At 37.3% G+C, this 27704-nt stretch overlaps 2 protein-coding genes across 3 annotated transcripts in view; one reads left to right on the top strand and one right to left on the bottom strand.

Moving 5' to 3' along the window:
• LOC115214858 (integral membrane protein GPR155) overlaps positions 1–18951 on the top strand; it is a 31373-nt gene extending 12422 nt beyond the window's left edge. The window contains 13 exon segments of the mRNA XM_036505491.1: positions 213–500; positions 1908–2022; positions 3282–3450; positions 6044–6199; positions 8765–8848; positions 9630–9838; positions 12578–12671; positions 12938–13193; positions 14076–14317; positions 14865–14960; positions 16213–16277; positions 17730–17861; positions 18718–18951. Of these exon segments, the coding sequence (XP_036361384.1) occupies positions 213–500; positions 1908–2022; positions 3282–3450; positions 6044–6199; positions 8765–8848; positions 9630–9838; positions 12578–12671; positions 12938–13193; positions 14076–14317; positions 14865–14960; positions 16213–16277; positions 17730–17861; positions 18718–18907 (2096 nt within the window). The 3' untranslated portion in view covers positions 18908–18951.
• Positions 16693–27704, bottom strand: part of LOC115214997 (inner centromere protein A) — a 49701-nt gene continuing 38689 nt past the window's right edge. Inside the window, exons 15-18 of one of the 2 annotated variants that reach the window (XM_029784108.2) lie at positions 26736–26832; positions 26385–26563; positions 23753–23871; positions 20405–20666 (exon numbers count right to left, since the gene is read on the bottom strand). In XM_029784108.2, the coding sequence (XP_029639968.1) occupies positions 20476–20666; positions 23753–23871; positions 26385–26563; positions 26736–26832 (586 nt within the window). In that variant the 3' untranslated portion in view covers positions 20405–20475. Of the gene's footprint in view, positions 16704–20404; positions 20667–23752; positions 23872–26384; positions 26564–26735; positions 26833–27704 lie in introns of those variants that run through there. The other variant, XM_036505490.1, reaches the window with a different exon arrangement.

Below are 27704 nucleotides of genomic sequence, written 5' to 3'. Positions count from 1 at the left end.
AAAATCTGTCTGTGATTATGCAACATATTCCATTACTTAAATAGAGGTCAATGTTAACATACTGAATTACTCACTTTCCAGAAAAATTCCATGTTCTATTGGAAGTGTTTCTTTTTTTTTTAAACAATATAAGCTTTTATTAAGTGTATATTAATCAGTTATGTTTTATCAAATTATTTTATTACTTGTATTTTTACTTCTTTTTATTGCAGTGAAAGCCTTATATGGTGACAATTCAATATATCTTAAATATATCTACCTGTTTGCTCCCATCTCGTTAGCTTTGATTAACCCTATTTGTTTCATCATGATGGAAATACATAAAAATCGAAATCCTGATAATTTTCAAGAAAACAGAAAACGACCTTATGTTAATTTAAAAATTCTTGTAGATGTAATCAAAAATCCCATAGTATTTATGACAATATTGGGAATTATGTTCAATTTTATCTTTCAACAAACAATTCCCATCATTATAAAAAATATTCTGACTGTGTTAGGTAAGTAACAATGTTTTTAATACTTTATTATATTTGGTCTTCTTAATTCATGTGCTGCATTGTGTTTCTACGATTTCCAAATTAGCATATGAGTGCAAAAACATTTTTGGTAGTCCGATTATATGATTTTATTTTGAGTCCATCATTCATTCTCCATTTGAACACTTCATTTATGCTTCTAATATTGTTAACACTTTTTATATTAAGCTACTTAAGACTATCCATATTGATTTTCCATAAAAATCTATATATTGTGTCATATATATGGTACTTAAATCAAAAACAAAATCAAATTCGATGACTGGCGTCCGTGCTAGTGGGGTGCAAAGAGCCCCATACGAGTGTGATCATTGACAGAGCGGCTACCAGCTTCCATGCCAGTGGCACTTAAAAGGCACCATTCGAGCGTGATCGTTACAAGTGTTGCCTTAAAGAGCACCATTCGAGCGTGATCGTTGCCAGAGCGGCTATCTGGCCTCCGTGCTGGTGGCACGTAAAAGACACCATTCGAGCGTGATCGTTACCAGCATTGCCTTACTGGCACCTGTGCCGGTGACATGTGTAAAAGATTCGAGCGAAGTCGTTGCCAGTACCGTCTGACTGGCCCCGTGCCAGTGGCACGTAAAAGCACTCACTACACTCTAGGAGTGGTTGGTGTTAGGAAGGGCATCCAGCTGTAGAAACTCTGCCAAATCAAGATTGGAGCCTGGTGCAGCTATCTGCTTCGCCAGCCCTCAGTCATTCATCCAACCCATGCTAGCATTGAAAGCGGACGTTAAATGATGATGATGATGATGGTACTTTATACCAAGATATATAGTTATAGATATTTTACTGAACCTCTCAAAAATCTTGATTATTTTAAAAATAAACTGAAAATTAGAGATGGTTAAGAAATATTTAATTCATGTAAAGTCTTGTTTATCTGCTTTCCTTCACCTTTAAAAGGAGATCTAGAAACTTATGAAAAAATTCAGTATAATGTCCGAGTCAATTCATTCATTTTGTATTGGTTGATATGGACAATCTTGGTCGCTAAAACACAGACTTTGAAATCAAAAAATATAATTTGTAAATAAGACCAATCCCATATTTTATAAGCAGCAGTTTTAATTTTACCTTATTTTTGCAGTAACTTGTTATGTCTCTTTGATGTGAATGTACAACTTATTCAAAATACTGCAAGTAGAACATCAAGAATTTGCATTGGCGTCATTCTACGAGATGTGTGTCTCATTGTTTTTGTTTGTTTATGATAAAAACGTACTCTGAGGATAATTATCTTGCTTATGAAATACATGTTTAAACAATTTCAAAAATCAAGATTAATTTTAATCACAGAACATTATAAACTTTATTTAACTTTTTTTTTTATTGTTGTATTTTAATGTTATTTTTCTTTTCCAGGTAATGCATTTGCTGCATCTGCCCTCTTCTACCTTGGTCTGAATTTGGTTGGAAAAACTAAGAATCAGCTTGGTATCCAATTAGTTGTTCCATTTTTATTGGTTCTTGCTAAAACGTATGTCTATATTTCTTATTTTACAAAAAAAAAAAAAAAGAAGAAAGAAACTAAAAAAAAGACAAAAAAAATCAATGTGAATTTTGATGGCTAATGTGTTATGATGATTACTGGTTGCTTGATGGTTAATGGGTTAGAAGCCGATGGGTTGACAGTTACCCTAACATTGTTTTATCAAAAATTTCTTCAAATCATTTGACCCTTAACTCCTTACACTATATGGGAGTAGAGCCACATCCAGTTCATGACTCCTGGATATCCCTCTGCTACCACATTCTCTTCTACTGTCTGTATTGCAACCTGCACCTTCCCGGGTGCTTGAGGTACCCCAGAGCCAAGGTACCTTGAATGTTGTCACCAACTTAGTCTGAGACACAGTTGAACAAAGGGTGAATTGTACCTTTGGAAATTCACCTCTTTCATTACTCTTTAAGAGCTCAGGTTCTCTTTCTCCCAGAAACTGAAAGCTGTTCCAGAATATCATAGACAGATTTGTCCACAAACCCCCTTATTCCCACCTCTATAGCAAGAACTTTGGTTTGAAAGCTAGATTCTCTCAATTTGATGGCTAAACTACCTATTTCTGTCTTGTTGGTGTGGGTTTCCTCCATTCTGGCAGAACCACTTGCTTTTTGATGAAAGTGAGTAGGGGGGGGGGGTACAATATTCATTCTCATGCCAAACTTGTTGAGTGTACAACACAAAATGTTTGTTTAATAATATAATAATAATGAAATTATTGTATACAGTGCTCAGGTGCACCACAACTTGTCAGAAAGTGCATATAAAGTACATGCAGTAATGTAGAAATGTCTGAAAAGTGAACATGCTTGTGTGTGTATGGAGGGGAGAAAATCAAGTGTAGTGTTGGTGAATCTCAGGAAGCATGGAAGTTTTGAAGGATGCAGTGCTCCGACAACTAACATCTGATGCTGGCAGTTTGTTCCACGCTTCAGCAACTCTCAGCGTGAAAAAATGTTTCCTGAAGTCATGGGAGCTGTGCTGTTTTCTTACTTTGTAAATATGTCCACGGGTGTTAGATGGGTGGAGTTTGAAGAGGTGCTCAGAGTTATTGTTTGTGCGATGGTTGATAATTTTATGGGTGTCTGCCAAGTCAGCTGCCAGACGTCGGAGTTTCAATGTGTCCATGCCCAGGGAAGTAAGGCGTTCAGGATATGGCAAATGCCTGATGGGGAGGGTATTCTTTTGGTTGTTTCTAACATTATAGTCACTTAATCTGTTTCATCTTATGTTTTCAGATTATTGTTACCACTTGTAACCTGGCAAGTTATCTATATTGTCAAGCCAGGGGCCAATGCAAATGAAACAAGCTCACTTAGTATGAATGGTTTTCTTTATGGAACATTCCCTACTGCTCCATCAGCCTTCATCTATGCAAGCCAGTATTCCATTGCTACAGTATTGTAAGTCTACCGTTTTCTAGAGTTTGCTATTTTATAGATGTTACAGTCAAGCTTGTCATTGCTCATATGGTCAAAATCTTTAAGCTTATCACTACTAAAATTATGTTTTCATTTTCATCATCATCATCGTTTAACATCCGTTTTCCATGCTAGCACGGGTTGGACAGTTTGACTGGGGTCTGGGAAGCCAGGAGGCTGCACCAGGCTCCAGTCTAATCTGGCAGTGTTTCTACAGCTGGATGCCCTTCCTAACACCAACCACTCTGTGAGTATAGTGGGTGCTTTTTATGTGCCACCGGCACAGGTGCCAGGGGAGGCTGGCAGTGGCCACATTTGGTTGGTGCTTTTTACGTGCCACCAGCACAGAAGCCAGTCAATAAATATTAATTCGTCCAACACTTGCTAGCATGGAAAGCGGACGTTAAATGATGATGATTAATGTTGCCTTTTATCTTACTTGGGTTGATAAAATAAAGTCCATGTAGAGTACTTGGGTCATCAATTTTGACAAAACTCCTTACCTCAGAATTGCTGCCTTGTGCCTAAAAATAGAAATATCATTACTTTTTCATCATTGTTTTTGTTATTGCTGCTGTAGTTGTTTTCATAGTGTTCATTATAATCATCTTTAATATTGCTGTAACCATATTTATAAACAACAATACTATTGCTACATTTTATTTGATGCTGTCTAGTTGACATCATCATCATCATCATATGCATAATCGTTTCTGTTTACCCTTCTCCATTATAGTTAGCAACTTCATTGTTAATCATCATCATCATCAATATAAGCTCTTTAGCATTAATAATTCAATAATGTAAAATACATTGTCTATTCAGTAAGATTAAGGCGGCGAGCTGGCAGAATTGTTAGCACGCCGGGCGAATTGCTTAGCGGTATTTCGTCTGCCGCTACGTTCTGAGTTCAAAAAGCACCCACTACACTCATGGAGTAGTTGGCGTTAGGAAGGGCACCCAGCTGTAGAAACACTGCCAGACCAGATTGGAGCCTGGTGCAGCCTCCTGGCTTCCCAGACCCCAGTCGAACCATCCAACCCATGCTAGCATGGAAAGCGGACCTTAAACGATGATGATGATGATGATGATTGTGGAGGCATGTAGCCTTGTGGTTAGGCTGTTGCACTCATGATCTCTAGATTGTGGGTTCAGTTCCCAGACTGGGCAGTGCATTGCATTCTGAAGCAAAGCACTTCAATTCTTGTTGCTCCAGTCCCACTTCTGATCAGTGGGTGTGTGGGGGGAGAATGTTGGCCTGCTCACCTAGCCATTTGAAGGCTAAAACAATGCAAAGCACATTGTGACAAGTGACATGTAACAACATCAGACAGCCTGGCCAGTCATTGATCGTGATCTCGATCACGTGATTATATCTATTATTTGAATTTGTGGTGGTTTTCCTGCTACCAGAGAGTATCTGTTAGAAGATTCATGTATTGATAGTTTGTTCAAGTGGCACTGCTTTTATGCTCACCTGATTCAGTTAGTTTGAAGACTTGAGAGCTATTGTTAATAGCCTAGTGTTTGTTTCTGTTGTTGCCATGGTTTTAGTGATAGAACTTTCATGGCTAACATCTCAAAAAGGTGTTAATTTTTGTCTGAATCAAGTATGCTTTCTACAAGTTGAGTCTGTGACTCAGTTATGTTTCCTGATTGTAGCTAAGTCACTTAATTTACATTTCCAGTGCCCTTGAGGAAGGCATCATAGCTCTGAAATTGTCCTAAATAAATGAGATAACAATATAAATTGAAGTTGGTCTACACATGCTTGGCTCCTTTGGAAACTTCCAGTTACCAACTAATTTAGCTAAATTAATATTTATTGTACATACGATATGTCAGCTGCTTTGTGCCATTCACCATCTTGTTTGTTCCTTCTCGAGCCATGCCCGGCTCATAAGGGCTGGTTTCCTGGTTTCTTGGCATATAGGTTCCCCACCTGGATGGGACGCCGGTCCATCATAGGTAAGATGCAGGAGGAAAGAGTGAGAGAAAGTTGTGGCGAAAGAGTCAGCAGAAGTTTCGCCATTACCTTCTGTCGGAGCCGTGTGGAGCTTAGGTGTTTCGCTCATAAACCCACACATCGTCTGGTCTGAGATTCGAACCCACAATCCCTTGACTGCGAGTCCGCTGCTCTAACCACTAGGCCATGTGCCTCCACACATTCACCATCTTAATTAACAATAGACTACACACCAGGAAAGGAAACTCATCTTACATTTGCAGACATCTTCAAACATTGGATCATCATCAAACTGTTGAACCGTGTCGTTTGTTTACTTTTATTTTATTACAACTTCAATGATTTCTGCTCATCTGAGTTTCTTAACTCTATCATCACTCTTCTAGACTCACTCAGTGTACCTGTTATGTTTTAGTGTCATCTCCATAAACTGTACAATAGCATTGCTCTTGAACTCAAAATCCAACCATTTAAAAGGTTTTAATTACTGTTCTTCCTTCTCAAATTAACTAATGAATAAATAATTGACTTCCCCATATAATTTTCAGTTGCTTTGCCTACCTAAAAAACCAGTTTTATCAGGTATACAGTTTATGATGTTTTACCTTTACAGATTGCAAGTGGTTTGGTTTTATGCACTATTTTCTCAGCTCCACTGATGTTCATTTCTGCCAGAATGATGACATTCTTGTCTCATCACCCTTCTATTTACTCTAAGATCATTAGAGATACTACATTTGATATCAGCACACTTTCTCTCGCTTTTTGTGTAAGTAGATGATTTTTACTTTGCTCACCTTTTATATCAAATATTGTTTATTTATTAAACACTTTTAAAAACTCTTTTACATTCATTTTCTAATGCTAGACTCGATTTCAACTTTGGGACTATGGAAACGTTTGTGGCATCAAAGCCAGAGAGTAAAGCAGCTGGGTTGCAGAAGTCATCTCATGCTCTGCCAAAAGGTCATGGAGTGACATTTGAGCAATTGTGCTGTTATGCAACAGCCATGTTTCATTTGTCCATCCATCAGACCTCTGTCTTTACACTAATTCTCTCAAACACTGCAGGGCATCCAATTAAGACTCTTAACTAATCATCTGACCACATGTAGCTAACCTATGATGTTCTTCCAGTCAAAATAAAAATTGATCACATTTGACTGACTCAGCCATGCTTGTTTTAATTGCAGCAATGATGATCTTGCACATTGTTGAAGAACACATTGCAATGATTACCTTTATGAGGACAGCTGTGTGAAAAAGTGCCACACCCTAGCGGTTGAGGGAACCTGTGGAAGAGGTAGACCTAGAAAGACCTGAGATGAAGTGGTGAAGCACGATCTTCGAACTTTGGGCCTCACCAAGGAAATGACTAGTGACTGAGACTTTTGGAAATGTGCCATGCATGAGAAGACCCAGCGAGTCAAATGAGACCATAATCTCGTGGCCTATGCCAGGGGTGTTACCAGTCCACTTATGCGTACCTTTTCCTTCTTTGGACACTAAAACTCTGCTTGCAAAGACATGTTGAGGCAAGTGAAATCAAAAATCAAAATCAAAATCAAATTCGATGACTGGCGTCCGTGCTAGCGGGGTGCAAAGAGCACCATACGAGTGTGATCATTGACAGAGTGGCTAACCGGCTTCCGTACCAGTGGTTCATAAAATGGCACTGTTCGAGTGTGATCATTACCAGCGTTGCCTTACTGGCACTCGAGCCCCGTACTAGTAAGGTATTAAGAGCACCATCCGAGCATGATCGGCGCCAGAGCGGCTATCTGGCATCTGTGCCGGTGGCACGTAAAAGACACCATTCGAGCGTGATCGTTACCAGCATCGTCTTACTGGCACCTGTGCTGGTGGCACATAAAAGCACCCATTACAGTCTCGAAGTGGTTGGCGTTAGGAAGGGCATCCAGCTGTAGAAACTCTGCCAGATCAAGATTGAAGCCTGGTGCAGCCATCTGGTTCGCCAGCCTTCAGTCATTCGTCCAACCCATGCTAGCATGGAAAGTGGACGTTAAATGATGATGATAATGATCACTGATGTACACCCATGTTTTTTCACCTACTTTGGCACTTCCCAGAAAGTCTTCATCAGTATTTAAATGACGGAACAGCTTCTTACTGACTGTGGCACAGTTCTCTTGTTGTTCATCAGTTAGCAAACAGCACAAACTCTGTGGTGGCACAATGCATTTTCAGTTGCCCTTTTAAAGTTGGCGCAAACTTTTGCAAAGGTGGCTCTTTCACAAGTCAGGTGACAATTACTATGGATCACTGGAAGCATTTTCACAATGGAAGGTCATCAGATTTGAGATTACATTTGGAAGTGATCTTTGCAACACTGACACCTCTTGTGACATTGTGTACAGCTTAAACATTTCTTATCCCATAGCCTTGTTACAACAGTGGACACGTTTACAAAATCAAAAAACAGCACAGCTCCCATGACTTTCGGAAACATTTTTTCACGCTAAGAGTTGCTGAAGTATGGAACAAACTGCTGGCATCAGTTGTTAGTTGTCAGAGCTCTGCATCCTTCAAAACTTCCATGCTTCCCGAGATTTGCCAACACTACACCTGATTTTCTCCCCTCCATACACACACAAGCGTGTATCTGACTCATACACTGTTCACTTCCCAGACAGTTGTACATTACTGCATATGCTTTATTCGCACTTTTGACAAGTTGTTGTGCACCTGAGCACTGTATACAATAATTTCATTATTATTATTATTATTATTATTATAACATTAGGAAAAATCTTCATAAAGGTTTTCTCTATTTAAATGTTCTAAGACAAAATCATCCCTCTCAAAATCCTTTGTTCAACTTGCAACAAATTGCCCACTGCACTGTAACTACATTCACTTTTGCACCTCTATATGAATGAATAACTGACATGTGATGTGGCTGTTATTAGACTGAAGGTGAAAATTACTCATATATATATATATAGCACTGCAGTGGATGGTTGGTGTTCTGTTTTAGAAGTTCAGTTTCTTTTTGATAAGACTACTTCTATAACATTAAGTCTTACAATGTCAAAAAATGGTTGAAACACTAGTTGCTGCAGTAGACCTGAATTCTATGCTAGATTATTCACCACTTGTAAATATCAAAGAGTTGAGGTAGCATCACATTAAACTAGTCTGTTTCCCCTGTCTTCTCTGTACACAGCACTACAGGTTTCAGGCTTCAGTGAACATGTACAGCAAAACATTATCTATATCATATTAATTGCTTTCTTAATTTTGTATTTTAGTTATATTTCCTCACATGTTATTTATAATAATCCATTTAATAAGTATTTTCTTTTCGTTAAAGGTTTGGATTTGTGTAATATTCGTTATCACTCGTCGTTGGAAAAAAGTCCCTCATCTGTTTACATTATGCCTTGCAATATCTCAGGTAATAATTATCGTTAATAAAATAAGAGTTGTGACTTAGCTTAAATAGCAGCATGCTAGAGCAAACACCTACTGTATTAAGTTTACTCTGGTATTCTAAATATAAATTTTGCTGGAATTTACTTTACCGTTCATTTCAGTAAGTTCCAGTCAATTCAATTGGCCTACAAATTCATGTCATTATGGATCTTTTCGGTTTGAACGGCAGTTTTTTCTAGCAGTGTCATATGAAATTGTCACCCATAATTATGACCCTAGTATCGATCTATAGCATTTTAATGTGTTAGGGTTAGGGGTGGGGGGAAGGGTATCTTTTTTTCTTCAGAAACGTAAATAAACCCAATCTGTTTCTTAAACAAGGGACATATTCATACGGCACAGAATGTTTTTTTTACCTCAATAGACGTCATTGATTGGTTGAAATTTCAGAAATTAAAGAAAAAAAACCAACAAATATCTTACAAACCATAGAATTTTCTCAATAAAGCCAAGAGAAAAAGATGTTCTATAAACACATTCTACCAGTATACGAAGTTCAAAAGTGTTTAGTTACGTGGAAATTATTTTAAAAAACTGCCGTTCAAACCGAAAACATCCGTCATTATTGTTAAGTAATAACTCATATAAGGTTAATAGTAGTTTGGTTTTGTTACTGGTTAGTTGCAGTTTTCATAAAATAAGGCTACTTGTAATAATTGTTGTATCAAATGTAAAATCAAGATTATGTTTCACTGAAAATTATGTTTATGATTGTCGTGATTCCACCTGCTTATTTATTACAGATATTTCGTGCTATTGGACTGATCTGCTGCCATTCTGATAGAAAGCTTTTCAACTGGCAACATTATGTGGAATTCATTTTTATCAATGTCGGTGATTTATCTTCCAATAGTTGGGCCTGTCTACTCAGTATTACTATTTGTATTCTTCGCACTCGACAAAAAACAGAATGGCTGCAAAACCATTTTCTGTTTGCTTTAATTGGCTTCGGGTAAGTACTTCCTCTTGTTTGCAAATTGATCATTGGACAAAACATTGTTTAATTTTGTTGTCGTCAGCATAACATCATCGCCACCACCATTACCATCACACAGTCACTACCATTACTATTTGCTGACAAAGAAAGAGGTTTGGTGTATTCTACTCAGTCATCAATCAGCTTTTACACAAATCTATATTGTGGTTTGATCTAGTCCTTGAGTGCCCTTAGCGGAGTTTGCCCTGTTACAAACATTTGAGCTGGGTCTCCATTTTAAGGATAAATTCCTCTCTTCCACCCATTAGTCTTAAAGATCTACTCTTCCTCTTCTGAGCTGTAAAACGAAAAATGCTGAAGCAGATGTAATATACTTTTGTAAATACAGAGTTGTGATCCCTGTGCTGGTGGTACGTAAAAAGCACCATCTGAACGTGGCCGATGCCAGCGCCACCTTGACTGGCTTCCATGCTGGTGGCACGTAAAATGCACCAACCGATCATGGCCATTGCCAGGCTCGCCTGGCACGTAAAAAGCACCCACTACACTCACGTTGGCATTAGGAAGGGCATCCAGCTGTAGAAACACTGCAAGATCAGACTGGAGCCTGGTGCAGCCTTCTGGCTTGCCAGACCCCAGTCAAACAGTCCAACCCATGCTAGCGTGGAAAACAAATGTTAAACGATGATGATTTACTCAAAAACATAGATCTCACTTAAACAGAATCTTTTGTTTTGTGACATCATCTTAAAATCATTTAAAATAAGAACTACCTATATTAAAACAGATATAACCAACATATATCATTACCAACCTTGTCCACCATTCTATCAAGGGAGATTTCAATCACGCAATACTTTGTGTGACATTTGTAATCGCGACACCACCTCAAGGTGAAGTGGTAATGTATTCTTGCCAAATTCTCTACAGTTAAATAAACAACTTAAGAACAATTTAAAAGTTAACACAGGAATGAGGCACAGCAGAAATTTAACTACATGTAAAAACAAGGTAGTTTACTTAAAAGAATTATTATAAAATAGAAAACCAGAAAACATCTTATTAATCACTAAGTACACAATAAGCAGCATCAAGAACCCCAACCAGGCTTCACTAGAAACCCAAGTAATTTTATTCACATCCTCCTCTCTTCACTGTAATTTTGCACCCTTTATTTCAAAACACTCTTTAAAATGCAAGAAAAATATTTGCATGGTACAAAATCTTGCATACACTTAAAACTCTAAGGAATAACATACCAATGCTGCTAAAAACATAGATCTCATTTAAACAGAATCTTTTTTCTTATCTTGCCTATTTTTTGTTTTTATTTTTATAGATTGTGATAAAGTTTGTAATCCTTTTAATATCGATAACAATAACCAGTGCTGCTCTGATTATTGGACAAAGGAAACAAAAAGACAAATATCAGCTTATGTCTTCTAATTCTAATCAAACTGACAAAAATCTTCAGGAAAGATCTGAAGCTTTTAGAAACTGAATAATTATAGTTCTCAAACATGCTGCCAATATTCTATAGAACCATCCCTTTATTGAAAAAACTTAATTCTAGACTTCAACAATGCACATGTTCTTCCTAATATTCTGTACAACTACCAACTTATAGTAATATATTACTAGTACTGTTTTATCACTGAAGTTTAGTTTGGTTTCTCTTGTGCAACTTCACTGCTAATAATAGCTTAATTCCCTCCCTTGGATACTTCACTGAGTTTGCATGCCATAGAGTCATCATCATCATCTGAGAAAAACATTTTTACTGGGCTACAAGAAAAACCCATTCGGGGTCTGAATCATCTAAAGTGACCACCTAGAATGATTTAATATTCACTCCATTCACGTACCAAGCTTTCAGCAGCAGTTTCTCAGTACCTACTCATGAAAACATTTTTTCACGCTAAGAGTTGCTGAAGCATGGAACAAACGGCCAGCATCAGTTGTTAGTTGTCGGAGCACTGCATCCTTCAAAACTTCCCTGCTTCCTGAGATTCACCAACACTACACCTGATTTCCTCCCCTCCATACACACAAGCATGTATCTGACTCATACACTGTTTGCTTTCCAGGCATTTGTACATTTCTGCATATGCTTTATACGCACTTTTGACAAGTTGTGGTGCGCCTGAACACTGTATACAATAATTTCATTATTATTATATATATATATATATATATATATAAATATGCATCACTGCACTAATTAAAAACAATGCTAGTTAAGTACTTTTTAGCTCAAAATATTGTGTTCAATCTCACAACATCTGAATATTCTCTTCAGTGAAGTACATAAATGTCTGTTCTGTCATCCATTCTCTGCTGTCTACAGGTTTATAACTTTTTTACAATATACAAAACATTTTATGTTGATAACATCTCAACAAATCCCTATCACAGATCTCAGGTACAATCTCATCCCTACTTCTCATTGTGAGGTCTTCAGAGATGAGTAAACAAACTCACACCCCCCTTTTTTTGGTGTTATTTCACTATTGTTATTTTTTTTTTTCAAGTTAGATAAAAATTTAAGTTTGTTCAGATTTCAGTTTCCCTTTGGAGAATTTATTGTTATTATTCGATAAAAAAGTAAACTATTTTAAAACTCAATAACTAATAATGACTAGTTTAGTCATCCTCTCCTGTAATGTTTTGTTTGATTTTCGAATAATGTATCTTGTAAGTTCTTCTTTGACCTACTTATGGAGACAACATTTTTGACTATACTTTCTGTGTTAGGCTTCCAGTTTTCCTGACAGGGATCCTCTTCTTAATCAGCTGGAAGTATTATTCTGTTAGTATAGACCCTACTCTACAATATGGTCTCATTCAGGTATGCCATTTAATTATTTGTTTCATTTGTTATGATATCACAAAACATCTCAGTTGTTGCTGAGATCTTTAATGAAACCTAGTTTTTTTGTTCCTGTCTTAGCACTTGTGACATTACTCTGTACACATGTATTACTATGACAACCATGTTATGTTATATAGCATGACTTTATAACATAAATGAACGTGGTTGAAAAATAATTTCTCCAATCATCAACTTATTAGATTTTTCTTATCTTGCCTGTTTTTTGTTTTTTATTTTTATAGATTGTGATAAAGTTTGTAATCCTTTTAATATCGATAACAATAACCAGTGCTGCTCTGATTATTGGACAAAGGAAACAAAAAGACAAATATCAGCTTATGTCTTCTAATTCTAATCAAACTGACAAAAATCTTCAGGAAAGATCTGAAAATGCAGAGTTTAACCATTCATTACAAGAAACTTTACCACCATCAAGTATTAATAATGATGTTGAAGTTAACCATTTCTTTGAATTTGAAAACCAAACGAGTCAATCAAGTAAGTTTTCTTGAGAACAAGAGTTGAATGTTTATAAATATTCTTTTATAAAAAGCTTCCTGTTTAAAGTTTGTGTGTACTTTGATGGCACTAGGACAATTCATCATCATTGTTAGTCAGTTGGTTATCAGAGTTTAGGTCAGAACATCACCAAGTTTACAACCATCACCAAGATCACAGGATCAAGGGCATTTGCTGGCAGAACAGTGTGACAAACCAAGAGGTGCTGCACAGAGCTTGTAAAACAAGCATTGAGTCAAAATGTTTTTGAAGGCTCAGTTAAGCTGGATTGGCCATGTCATCAGAATGACTGATAACTGTGTGTCTAGGCAGCTGTTGCATGGTGAGCTCATGCAAACAAGGAGGACCTAAACTGAAGTACAAAGACACTCTTAAAAAGTAACCTCAAATAGAGTAGCATTTAAACTACACGAACTTGAAGCCTCAGCTGCAAACAGATCTGCATAGAAGTCTCTCACCTCACAAGCAGCGGCTGCCTTTGAAGAAGACAGGTGACAGGGTCTTGATGCTACAAGAAAAAGACATCGCGGGGCAGCATCCACCTCGGTCCAGTCAACAGACTATCAATGTGATATCTGTGGGTGTGCTTCCAGCTTTGAACTGCAGAGTCACATGTGCTCTCATCACTGAGAACCCAGACTATATTGTCATCGGACACCGATGGACTTTATATCAGTAATTAGGGATCTACCATGTCTATGTTGTTGAGAGTTTGGTTTATGAAATATTAAGCTGGTTGCTAGATGAGATTATAATCTCAGCTACTCCCATGTTGTGTTTGATTTTTATGAAGGTTAACAAAAGTTTTTACAAATTGGATATTTTATGACAAATTATAGAAAATATATGAATTTCTTACAGGTGTAAATTTTACAAGTTTTGAAGAACAAAATATTGAAGATTTAGATTTATCACCAAATTCCACAGATCTGAATGATTCTAAAGTACACCTTCTTGAGAACTACTTTCATGCAGAACCTTCAACTATAAATTCTGATATTGACAAAATAGAAATTACTTCACAAGAAGAATTACCTGAAGAATCTCTACAAATCTCCAAACATATCATTCTTCTACTGTGTCTTCTTTTCTCTATGTGTATAGTAAGTATTATGTATTATAGTATTATTTCTCACTTGTTACGATGGAGAGGGAGGGATTTTTATTTTTATCTATTTATTTTTTGCTCAGCTTTAAAGAAAGAAAGGAGCTGTGTTAGAGAAATCAGTTCCTCTGAATTAACGGGATGTTTTTCGTCCCTTGATGATCTTTATGTACAGTTTTACTAATTGTTTTATGACTAATAGGTGACTGTAGTATAGTCCTGTGTTTGAAGCAACTAAGTGGTGAGGAATTGGTAAGTATTCTGTTGCTGTTCAGTGCCAAGTTCAATTTTTTCCCCCAGGAAATACACCCTGCAATACAAAAGCATATTATCCACAGAGATATTTATCCTTCTCAGTTTCCTAATATGGAAACTGCAGCTGAACCATTTGTGATTCAGAAGTAATTTCGACTTTTTTGCAAACTATTTCTAAATTATTTCATTAACATTTAAAATATAAAAATATCATATATCCACTTTTCTTTCCAAAATAAGTACAAGATCAGCTGTTTTTTTTATTTAATTTCTCCTTTTTATTCTTATAGTCTCTTTTCTTAAACTTCTGGCGGCTGATAAGTGGTAAGAAAACAGGAACTTATGTAGAAGTTGTCTTTTTCCATGGAGTTTTGTCAAGTGGATTGGTAAGTTATGTCAGTTCTTTCCTTGTTTTCCAACTATATCGTTCTGGGTTCATTCCCACTGCATGGCACTTTGCACAGGTGTCTTCTGCTATAGCCCTGAGCCAACTGAAGCTTCGTGATTGAATTTGGTTGGTAGAAGTTCCCATCATGTGTGTGTGTGAAAGGGTTTGTACCTCCTAACAGAGATGAGGGAAATCTTGAAGAATAAAACCAAAGAGGAGGGGTAGATCTGAACTAACATCAATAATAGAAGAATAGAACAAGATGAGAACAACGTTAGCCAACAAAACAATAATAATTCCTCAAAATAATCTAAAACAGTGTTTTTTTACTTCAGTTTCTGCTAGCCTGAATGTCTGTCTTATTCTTTTTGTAGGCAATGGATTGGTCCATTCATTACAGTATCCGACAAAATACCTTATTGTATGTAGTTCTAGCCCTTTATGCTTATAGTACAAATCTCACAGAGGCCAATTTTGCTTTTCATCCTCCTGGATTCTAAAAATAAGCACCAGTCTAGTAGTAGGCTTGATATAATTGACTGATATTAGTGTCTCTCCTGGGTATATCTTCTGGATGCTGCTTGAGGAGATCTGTTGAGTCAAGTACATCGACATCAACATCAAAAGATCAAATGGAAATTGTAGTTGTGATACCTGTACCGGTGGCACATAAAAAGCACCATCCGTACGTGGCCAATGCCAGCGCTGCCTTGACTGGCTTCCTTACTGGTGGCACGTAAAAAACATCCACTACACTCACGGAGTGGTTGGCATTAGGAAACACTGCCAGATCAGACTGGAGCCTGGTGCAGCCTCCTGACTTCCCAGACCCCAGTTGAACCGTCCAACCCATGCTAGCATGGAAAACGGACGCTAAACGATGATGATGATGATGATGATGACTGCATGAGCTTTAATGATGAATGAGAGTATAATCTCCAAGTGGCTCTACTATTCTTGTGAGGGTAGTGATGCCAGGTATTTTTAGCTCTGGAATGTATTATCATGGAACAGTGCCGTACAGATTGTATAACAAGATGTGTTGTATCAAACATCACAAATTCTGGAAATGAATTTCTGAAATTGACAAAAAATAGAAATGAATTTTTGAAGAAATCACGTTAATTTCAGCATTGTGAACAAAGTATGAAGACATTTTTGATATATTTCCAAATTTTAATGTAGTTATATTTTTTCCTAACTTTTATCTTGGTAATTAATAAATGGTTATTACTTCATCTTATTTCCAGGGACTCATTTTATTTGTCATTTTTGGTTTTGATGTCAAAATGCGACTTGGAGCTTTTCTTGCCAGGTAACATAACTGATTTTTGCTTTGTTTCCTCCAAATTATTTTATCATAGAAGTTGCATTTAGCTTAGTTAATTTGTTTTTAAATGTCCATCCACCCTTATGTCAATTTTCACCACCCATTATTCTTAAAAGGGTCAGTGGGTGGAGTCATCAGGCACTTCCACCATAGGATCCTATCAGAAGCTGATTTCATTACACTTTCCAATAGAATTTCCAAGCAGGACCAGCAGAGATTATGGATATTATCCAACTGTTTCACTCATGTCTCCTGCTTGTTGGCTCAGCTTGAAGAATCTGTCTTGTGATTCTTTACTGTAACATTCTACTCACATGTCTGTAGTACCAATGCAGAGATGAAGTGGCTCAATCTGGAAAGACTCCTTGATCTCTGAGCTATGCACCATCGAGTAACATTACTTCAGATCTCCTTTGGAGAAACCCTGTTTTGGCCACTTGTATTTGTAATCATATCCTTTCATTTATGATTACAAATACAAGTGGCCAAAACAGGCTCTTCAAAAAGTTATTGGCACTGCTCTCCCTTCTGGTTAAACCCTCAAGAAAATTTTCTGGGGTAAATTAAATTGACTTTCTCCTGAATTTGTGGCTATTTTAAGAAATTGTTAGCATTAGTACAACTATCTGATCAAAGACAACTTGTTTGGATTCATTTGGCAATAATATCTGTTAATTCCCTCAACTCCAGTTCAGCTCTAAAAAGTTGTAACAATGCTCTTTTCTTGGTGTGAACTTAGGTATAGAATGAATATACATATTCCCTAGTTAGTACTCTGCGTCATTTAGTTGAAACTAAAATTTCTGGTTGGCATGTTAAGCGTGTCATTTAGTTAAAGGTTATCCAAGTCAGTGACTCAGTCTCCCATTCACAATTTCCGCTACTCATAAAAGAATGATTATACATTGAAGGTGCGATATACATGAGGAATAGGAAGTTCGCTAGCGGTCCCCAGCTGCAAGTATATCCCTGTTGGGAGAACGTCTTGTTTGCTGTAGATTTTCCACAGACGCAGGGTCAGGACGGGTTGAAGCTGCCGGTTGCCGGATCAGACGCTTCTGTTCACCAGAGCCCCATTAGTTGGCTGCTGTCCTGATACCGCTGGGTGTCAGAACAATCCACCTTGGGTGGCCCTACCAGAAACCGAAGTCTCCAACGGCATAGCTCTGACACTCCTGTTTCACCCCCTTACCACGATGAGGTGATATATAATTACACATTTATTGGATGGCCGTTGACTCTCAAGAGTTCCTCCGCCCTCATACCTTTACATAAATTTGGCTGAGATCACCTGATTATAGAAAAATTGAGCCTGCTAAGTTGATTTGCTTTTGATATATTATATGAAGGTGGAACTCCAGCAAATATACTCAACAATGAAAAATAAGTTATGAGCATTGCTCCAAAGAAAACTTAAATCAATTTTTTCTATTGTAGCTGTCGCTGCTTTAAGTGTTGTTCAGAGGGTGATGGTATCAACAAAATTGATGGAGCTACACAACTAAAATGTCACCAGTTTAAGAAATATCACAAAACAAACTGCAGAGGTGATATAGAAAGAGATATCAGGTAGGATGTCTACTTATTACAAATGAATTCATCATCGTTTATGTTCCACTTTCCAAATCCAGTCATTAATGACTTAAAATTATTTTTTGTTTGATCACAAGTTCACTTCTTCACATTATTATGTATGAAGGAATTATACTCTTTTTTTGTTTTACTCTTTTACTTGTTTCAGTCATTTGATTGTGGCCATGCTGGAGCACTGCCTTTAGTCTAGCAAATCGGCCCCAGGACTTATTCTTTGTAAGCCTAGTACTTATTCTATCGGTCTCTTTTGCCGAACCGCTAAGTTACGGGGACGCTAACACACCACCATCGGTTGTCAAGCGATGTTGGGTGGACAAACACAGACAAATATACACACACACATATATATATATATACGACGGGCTTCTTTCAGTTTCCGTCTACCAAATCCACTCACAATGCTTTGGTCGGCCCGAGGCTATAGTAGAAGACACTTGCCCAAGGTGCCATGCAGTGGGAATGAACCTGGAACCATGTGGTTGGTAAGCAAGCTACTTACCATACAGCCACTCCTGTGGCTATTATTAATGTATGAAACCAATAATAACACTTGCATGAAATAAATCCACTTACAAATGAAGACATTACCAGTTTATTACAGTCAGTATTAGAGTTCTTTTAACTCAATGTTGAACATACAATCAGCAACTTAAATGCCTATTTTATAAATTCATAACTGTAAGTTACTTGTTAGGGATGATACCAGTTCAAGTACATCAATGTGGTATGGCTCAGTTTTAAAATATTTAGTGAATGGAGAAACAAAGAAATTCTGTTCAGAACTGTATCTCTTTGTATGTGTTTAAAATATAACTGCTTCTTATTGTTACAGATATAACCTGAAGGTTTACCGTGCAGTATTCCCAGGTAAACTTTTATGTAAGTGGCTGGTAGATGCAGGTCTTGCTGGCGACAACTCAGAGGCTATTGAATATGCAGTCAGACTATTGCAAGGAAATGAGATTAAAAGTGTCAATAAGAAGAAAAACTATTTTAACACAATGCATTTGTACAGTTTCTAGATGTATATTTTGTTTTTAACTTGTAAAAAGAGATTTTTAAAACACAGTCGTTTTGTTTTTATTATAGATGCCTTAACACTTTAGCCTTCAGATTACTCTGTCAAGTATAATGCTTATTCATGTTGTTTTGAATTAATCATGCATTATCTTGAAGCTGGAAGATGGCCAGTTTGAACATAAAACATACTATTTGGGCCAGATATCATCATCATCTTCCCTGTGTGCGTGGGTAGGATGGTTGACAGAAGCTGGCCAGGTGGAAAATCTTTTGAAGGCTACTGTATCTGTTTTGGCAGGGATTTTACGGCTGGATGCCCTTCCTAACACCAACCACTCTGTTCTGACAATATCTGATATTGCCATATGTATTGAATGCTCTCTTCCAGATCAAAACATGGAAAACTACACTAAAGGAGATGTTGTCACTGTTGAGGAGTCTAAAGGCTCCCATTTGGAATTACATAAAGATGATATTGTAATTACTTTCCACTATGGCAATAAGATACGTAATTTAATTGAACTTGCTTTGAACAAAAAGCAAAATTCCAATACTAAATGGATAGTTTGGACTGGAAGTGGTCCAGCAATCACAAAGACAATCACCTGTGCTGAGATTACGAAACACAAGATAGAGGACCTTTATCAATTGAGCAAACTGGCAAATGAAAGAGTCAAAGAATCTTGGCTGCCCAAGATAAAAGGCTCCAGTCTGATCTGGCAGTGTTTCTAAAGCTGGATGCTCTTCCTAACGCCAACCACTCTGTGAGTGCTTTTTACGTGCCAGGGTGTTGGACTTTTACATGTTGCTATTTAATACTATTGTTTATGCTTAGTAGCACAGATTGAATTAATGTAAAATGGGACTGGTTACTACTGGTAGATACATTGAGGGAATAAATTTTGCCTAATATTATCAATACTCTTAGCAGCTCAATTAAAGGATTTCTAATAATTCTAGCAAGGATGAGCTCTTAGGAATACCTCATTAAATACTTGTGTTTATATCAAAACAAAATTTATTTCTATATAATAAATAAATGTTTTAAAATATGATTATTTCTTGATTAACAAATATATGCAATTAAATTTTCATCAAAATAAGTATAAAAAAAACTTTGAATAATAAACAAAGACAACAAAACATTTTAATATTTTATTTTTGGATGTTACAAATCGTACATAACATTAAAATTAATGTAATTCTGTCGTACAAGTTTACACATGCTAATTGTGTGGATATGTATGTAAGAATGTATGAGGAATGAAGTCAGAATATATATATTCATTTACAAATGGATGTTTATAGTGTAATGAAATAAATCCAGTTAAGAAGCAATAATGTGTGTATTATAAGAGGGTGTAATTGTTAAGAAAAATAGTCAACTCCCTTATTCCACATTCTAAATAAGTTATTCTGTTTATACATCTAAAATACTACTAGTTTTAGACCCAAGCATGGAAAAAAACGAAAAACAACGAAAGATAAAAAACTATACAGAAAAGTCTCGGGTGGCGTCCCCTTTGCTTTATTCTTTTATTTTTTTTATTGATATTCTTCCAATCAAAATTTAGTGTATGACAGGAAGATGTGATCGTAATATCGGGGAGTCCCAGTGGGCAGAACTAGAACGGTGATTAAAGTGAGCTTTCTTTTTTACAAACAATTCATTGAGATCAGGAATTTCTACTGGAGGAAAGATTTTATCCAAATTTGGTGGATTAAAATGTTGTGCAAAGAGAGCAATTTTCAGCTCAGGACCTGAAAGGAGAAAGAAAAAAAAAAAAAAATATATATATATATTTTATTTGTTAGGGAATAAAAATTCCGGCATAACAGGGGTTCAAATTATTCTCAATGAAGAAATATATCTTTTAATTTAGAGATAGTAGGCCCCTTCATCTCACCATATAAAAAAGAATTTTTATTTTAAATACCTACTACTTTATAATTTGGCTACACGTGTTTCATGAGGTACATTCCCCGGTTCCTAAACCTCTCATTGTTTTGCTGGAAACCTTAAAATGTAACCCCAATCATCAGGCCCTTATATCACTTTATCATCGTTCAATACTATAAACTATATTTTAATTTTTTAAAACCCATAGGTATGTGTAAATTAGGTTCGCTGGACCCTACAATACAAGCCATAATTCAGATCAAAATATATATAATCATTCTGTACTTATACATGAATGTCAAAGAATGTTCAAACCACTTGTATGGAGAATGATAGTGGTTCCCAACCTTTGCAGGACCTGTTCCTGAATTATCAAAATTGATTCTTTTCAGTTTGTTTAAGATAAAGTTAGATTGCAATAGCGTGACTCAAATGAAAGAAAACCATGCATGTTGGTATACACTGAGAGCCTAACATTATGAAATGGTTCCTCCAGAAAAATATGTGATTGAGTGAAAGTGAAGTCAATATTTTGAATATAATTGTAAGCTGTATGGAGCACAGAAAGCCAGCAATGTCAGAAGAGATCAAATGGAGTAGCAAAAATGCCAGTGCAGAAAAACTTAAAATTAATAAAAGTTGTGGGAACAATATTTCAGTGTAAATCTCAGCAAATCTTTGTACAAGAGAAAGTGGTTGTTGGGGGAATAAAGTATTTTCCATCCCTGATGAGGAAAGCAGCTTTTGTGATGATTCATTGTTTGACCGTGGTCAAGACAATGGAATTTACTATGTTGCGCCAGACTTCACGGTCCATCATAGCATTACGGAGGTCCTGTTGCTGGATGCCTGTAACTCTGGAGATTACATCAGAGTAGGAGAGTGTGCGCCCTCTGGTATCGCGAGCAGATGGCTTCCAGAGGAGAAGAGTAGAAATTACCTCGTTTCCAGCTCTACAAACAATGTCCAGCAAACTGGACTCTTCTGCTTTTCATAAGAGATGATACAGGTGGTAATTTCCCATATATTTGTACTTTGGTTGGCTGACTCTGAGATTTAGCATTTGGAGCAAACTTGATGGTTCTAGTTACATGCTGGATGAGGACAGTATAAAAATGTTTTCTTGAAAGAATGTGAAATGATTTTGTCCTTGTGCTGTTGATGGAGACAAGATTGGTCTAATTCCTGTTCAAAGATTTGAAGGTGTCTTCTTAGAGTCAATCCATGTTTGGCAAGAGGTAACAAGGTAGTATGGGTTTGACAGTTGGGAATGAAGGTGTAGTGATGCTATATTTGGAAGTTTTCAGCGCGCATGCGCAGAGTTAGATTACTTCCGGTAGGCTGCCGGAAGTTCCCTCGTGTGCATGTGCAGAGAACTGCAAACTGAAAGCGTTCCTGCTAAATCTGCCTTTTTGAATCAGCAACCCTACCAAGTGGACGTGACCAGCCTTCTCTCAGGGAAAACCCTACATATAGAGAAGCTCTCTTCTAAGCGGGAATGGAGACGGTAATTTTGGCTCACACAAGTGAACATTTGTGAACAGTCTTGTGGACTTGGCTACTGGTTCACCCTTAAGGAAAATATATGTGTATATATTTTTTATTTGAGAAACCCGGAAAAATAAAGTATTATTTATTGCTATTGAAGACAGTTGGATTTTGGTTCTCCCTTCGACAATCGTATGTGACAAGATAAATCAAACACCCCTCAAGTGTTCCTGAGACCTTCATCTTGTTACAAAGGCTAGGGTGGCGTGGTATTATCAGCTAACTGTAGGTATTGTTAGTGGTGAAGGCAAGTAGGTTGATATATAAGGGGGAACGTTGGGGGTACATCAGAGTTAATACAGTGTCAATTCAAGAGAAATCTATCTGCACACAAAGCGACGGCACCATAAAATAGGAAGCCACTGAAAGAGCCAATAGGGGAGCAGTTTTACTTGAAGATTTGGGTCAGACATAGTCCGATGATAAGTCAACAACATAACCTTTACCAAGTAACTCAAATGCAAGTATGATGAGTGACATGAATGTAAGTCTTCAGTAGATTTGGTTTAAAAGCTGTAGTGGTGACCATTAAGAAAGGAAAGGGATTCAAAGTGTTCAAGAGGCTTCAAGTGAGTGTAACAGAATGATAGTTGCCTGAGATTTGTCAAAATGAGTGGGAAATCCTCCACTCCCTAGGACCTGTACTGGTCAAGGAAAGGTCAGTCCTTTAAGGTTTGACCTACATTACTGACCATAGTCTATATAACAGAGAGAATTTTCTATCTCTTCCTCTGATGTGTCAGCTATGACCAAGGAGCAACACCTGCTTTTGCATCGGCCTTAACCAAGAGCAGCACTTCCCTTCGCCCTTCGCTCGGCATGCTAAGAGAGGCTTTCGGCCGCAACAAAGACGATGACGTCTTTATCCTTTCTAGTCAGCACCATGACTACCTTACTCTTTCCCTCTCTACTGACAGACAACCTTTTTCTACATAACTACTAACCAGTAAGTCATCCTTGTTGCCACTATCACTAGAATTGCTACTGTCTCTTTAACAACCTGTCGGATAAACAAATAAATATATTTAAATAGCATTTCTTCCTTCTTGGTGTTAATTCTTCAATGTACACTGGTTACTCTGACGTGAGAACCTTCAAGAGTTACATCTATACACTACATTTAGTAGTAGGCTACATTGTATTGAATTGATGTGGAGCACCACATCCAGCCCACTACAAGGGTATTCACAGGAATAAGACAAGCCATATAAAATTTCTGAAGATATAGATATATTCTTGCAATGAGCAAGCGAGAGAGAGAGAGAGAGAGTGTCATTAACTCTTAAACTGAATATTTTCAAGTCATAAGGTTACATCTGAATTAATCAATACCAAGGCTGATAAAAATATACTACCTACAATTAGACTGAAATAATAAACTCATGTCTATAATGCTTACCTTGAGCCCATTTGGGAATTGGTTTTTGAGGACTAGATTCTTCATCAGTAGAATCATCAGACTTCAAGTCATCGATGTCATAGCTATTGTAGGAACTTTTGTGTGGTGTCATTTCATAACTAGAAAAAGCAAACAGACAAATATTAACCCCACAAAAAGAAAAATCCTTCTTCATAGTACATTTGTTTTTGAAAATAATACACGGGGGACAAATTTTAATGAACTCTCTCAAAATGTTGAAAATAATGAGAGAAATAGTTTTATCCACTAACGAAGCTCTATGTTAAGAACAGGATATATTCTTCTAAAATCTATGGAAGAGAGCTATCAAAATCCTCCACTTATTCCTCCTGGTTTCAAAAGCAAACGAAATGGTGTGTGTGAACAGAAAAGTAACGCCAAGAGTTATTGGTAAAATGAAATAAATAAACACTGACTATAAGGGATATAAAAAGGGGTTCCTTGTTATAATTAGAAGGAAAAGAGAAAATCCCATTGTTATCTAAATACTAATGAAAAGAAGCAGCATGTTAGAACAGAACAGCAGCAGCTAGTGGAGGCGCAATGGCCCAGTGGTTAGGGCAGTGGACTCGCGGTCGGAGGATCGCAGTTTCGATTCCCAGACCGGGCGTTGTGTGTGTTTATTGAGCGAAAACACCTAAAGCTCCATAAGGCTCCGAAAGGGGGTGGTGATGACCCCTGTTGTACTCTTTCGCCCCAACTTTCTCTCACTCTTTCTTCCTGTTTCTTGTCCCCGACTTCCTACGCAACCGCCGAGCCTGGATGCGCATTCACCCATCCGTCGATGCTCTTGGTGTCGGGGGTTGACCTGCTTTCTCTTCTGCGGGTCTTACGAATAGCAAAGGATCACGTTTCGGACCTCTCCCATCTTGCGAGTTCTGGGACGAAGACCGTTCGCTCAACAGCAGCAGCTTGAAATAAGTTATCAAACTCCTTTCTCCCAAACCAACAAACAGTGAATGAGGGCAACACTGCTGGTCAGTTAAAGTCGAGTTATAACATAAATAGTAAACAAGATGGAGATATACATTTTTGATGAAAATATTTAGGTAATGTAATATACACTAATTAGTGAGGATACAGAAAAAGAGAGCTCCAAACCGATTAAGCAACATCAGCCAATTACTAGTTATTAAACTACAGAAAAAGGCCAATTTTCTGCTGGTTATTTATTAGTTTACATCTGAACACTCTGCTTCAGGCACAAAGTAGTAAGTCTCTTCTAACACTTAGAACATGATGTCTCAATTTGATTGTATTGCTTATTCAGTGCCCATCACACTTTTTAGGATTGCGAAGGCTGAAGAAAAAGAAAGATCAGCACAGGAGGTCTGGCTAAAATTTTTGCAACAAAAATAAACTTAGCTGAAGACACCCAAGTTATTGGTCAAACCAAGGAACAAGTTGACTACCATTTAAGTAGGCTACAGGAGAATTTGAACTCAGAATGCAAAGAGTTCGTATAAATATCATACTGCATCATGTCCAATGCTCTAATGATTCTGTTGGGCCATTGCCCCACTATACTGGTACATTATTTAAATTTATCAACCCCCGAAGGACGAAAAGCAGACAACCCAGGTGAAATTCAAACTTAGAAATGCAGAAATCCTACAAAATATCGCAAGGCATTTCATTCAGTATTTTAACAAACTCTGCCAATTTTTTTTTTTGGCGGGGGGGGGGGGGGAGTCCCCATTAATATTGGTTATAGCTACAGTAGAGTTTGGTAACAATGAATTAAATGTATGAGCAACCTTGGTTAATTGGTATTTACTGGAGAAGTTTGGTCACCATGTTGAAGAAATTTAACTAAATGTGACGCTTTTGAGGTAACAGTTATATTCGTATATAAATCTAGGCATTTGTTTAAATACTAGCACTATGACCTGGCAACGCCGGGTCATAGTGCTAGTGCAAAATCAAATTCGATGACTGGCGTCCGTGCTAGCAAGGTGCAAAGAGCACCATACGAGTGCGATCATTGATAGAGCAGCTAACCGGCTTCCATGCCAGTGGCACAGAAAAGGCATCATTCGAGTGTGATTGTTACCAACGTCACCTTACTGGCACTTGTGCCTGTGCTTGTAGGGTGCCTAGAGCACCATCCGAGCGTGATCGTTGCCAGAGCAGCCAACTGGGGTCCGTGCCGGTGGCACGTAAAAGGGCACCATTTGAGCGTGATCGTTACCAACGTCGCCTTACTGGCACCTGTGCTGGTGGAATGTGTAAAAAGATTCGAGTGAGGTTGTTGCCAGTACTGCCTGACTGGCCCCCGTGCCGGTGGCACGTAAAAGGCACCCACTACACTCTTGGAGTGGTTGGCATTAGGAAGGGCATCCAGCTGTAGAAACTCTGCCAGATCAAGACTGTAGCCTGGTGCAGCCATCTGGTTCGCCAGCCCTCAGTCAAAATCGTCCAAACCATGCTAGCATGGAAAGCAGACGTTAAACGATGATGATGATGATTTTCATGAAAAAAAACAGGGATACCTACAATTAGGCCAAATGTTGCTCCATTGAATTTCCAAAGGATTTAGCTGTCTACATGCTAAGGGCATTGCTGAATGAATGTACAGGAACCTCTGTTAATAGTAGCTCATATCACTCACCTTTCAGATTTTTTATCAGATTTGGAGCATTCAGTAGGGTTTTCAATGGTAATAGTAGTATTGTGGCTAACCACTTTCTGATGTGCAGTGGTTTCTGAACCAAGAAGTTTTTGGATTTGTTGATCTTTCTCAAGTTTTTTTTCTTGTAAACTCTGTTCATAAAGTAATCGTTCCCGTTCCTAATAAAAAAATAATTTTCAGTAAACAATATCAAACATATTATGACAAGTCAATATTTATGATTAGTAATTTCAAAATAAATTATAAATTTAACTATGTAGTTTTATATTTATACAAAATACATGATATAAGAAAGGTAAATCATAATGTCTATAAAAATTCCCAATTTACCATTTCTCGAATCCTCTCCAGACCTGCTTCTTGAGCCTTTTGTTTTTCTTTTAAATAACGTTCACGTTCAGCACGTTGCTTAGCCAATTCCTTTTCTCTAGAGGAAAAAAAAAAAATTATTTTAATTTGTTATTGAAGCTAGAAGTAGCAGAAAAAATATGAAGAATACTGTGGGGGACAACACTTGACCTCACCTGAAATACCTGCTCTACCTCACCTGACATTTTATTATGTTAAATTTGTCTTCAAATTTTTTCCACATTTTGGATGTAGAGTCAGATATTTCAATTTTTAATAGGGACAGCAACTCCAACACTAATACAGTGCGAACAAATTTATTTAAAAGACAACGGTAGCTAAAAATCTGAAAAATATTTCACTGCAAATCTTTTTGGAAGAATCCAACCCCAACCATGATTTTCTCAATGATTCAAAGCCAACAAATTATTTCCTTTTATTTTCTTCCCCATTGAAATGTTTCAAACAATAAATGCAAAAACAAACTTATGGATAGCAAGAAAAAAGAAAAAGTCTTGTACATTATTTCTGCTGTAAATAATTTACAGGTATTAGGGTGGTGCTCAGGATTACCAACCACAGAGCATAGATGAGTCTTTGGTGATCTCTATACTTTTCAGGACCATAACAAGAATGCTATTGAAGTGAAGGTGTGTTAGTATTTTGCATGTATGAAGCATTAATAGTACACGAGGGTAGAACATATGACCCTTTGCCCTGCACATCATCATCATTGTTCGACCGTGGTTGAGACAATGGAATTTACTATGTTACGCCAGACTTCACGGTTCATCATAGCATTACGGAGGTCCTGTCGCTGGATGCCTGTATCCCTGGAGATTACATCAGAGTAGGAGAGTGTGCGCCCTCTGGTATCACGAGCAGATGGCTTCCAGAGGAGAAGAGTACAAATTACCTCGTTTTCAGCTCTACAACAATGTCCAGCAAACT

This window comes from Octopus sinensis, linkage group LG8, assembly GCF_006345805.1.
Source record: "Octopus sinensis linkage group LG8, ASM634580v1, whole genome shotgun sequence".
NCBI lineage: Eukaryota > Metazoa > Mollusca > Cephalopoda > Octopoda > Octopodidae > Octopus > Octopus sinensis.
The sequence above is the reverse complement of the archived record's forward strand: the minus strand, read 5'-3'. Positions and strand labels throughout refer to the sequence as shown.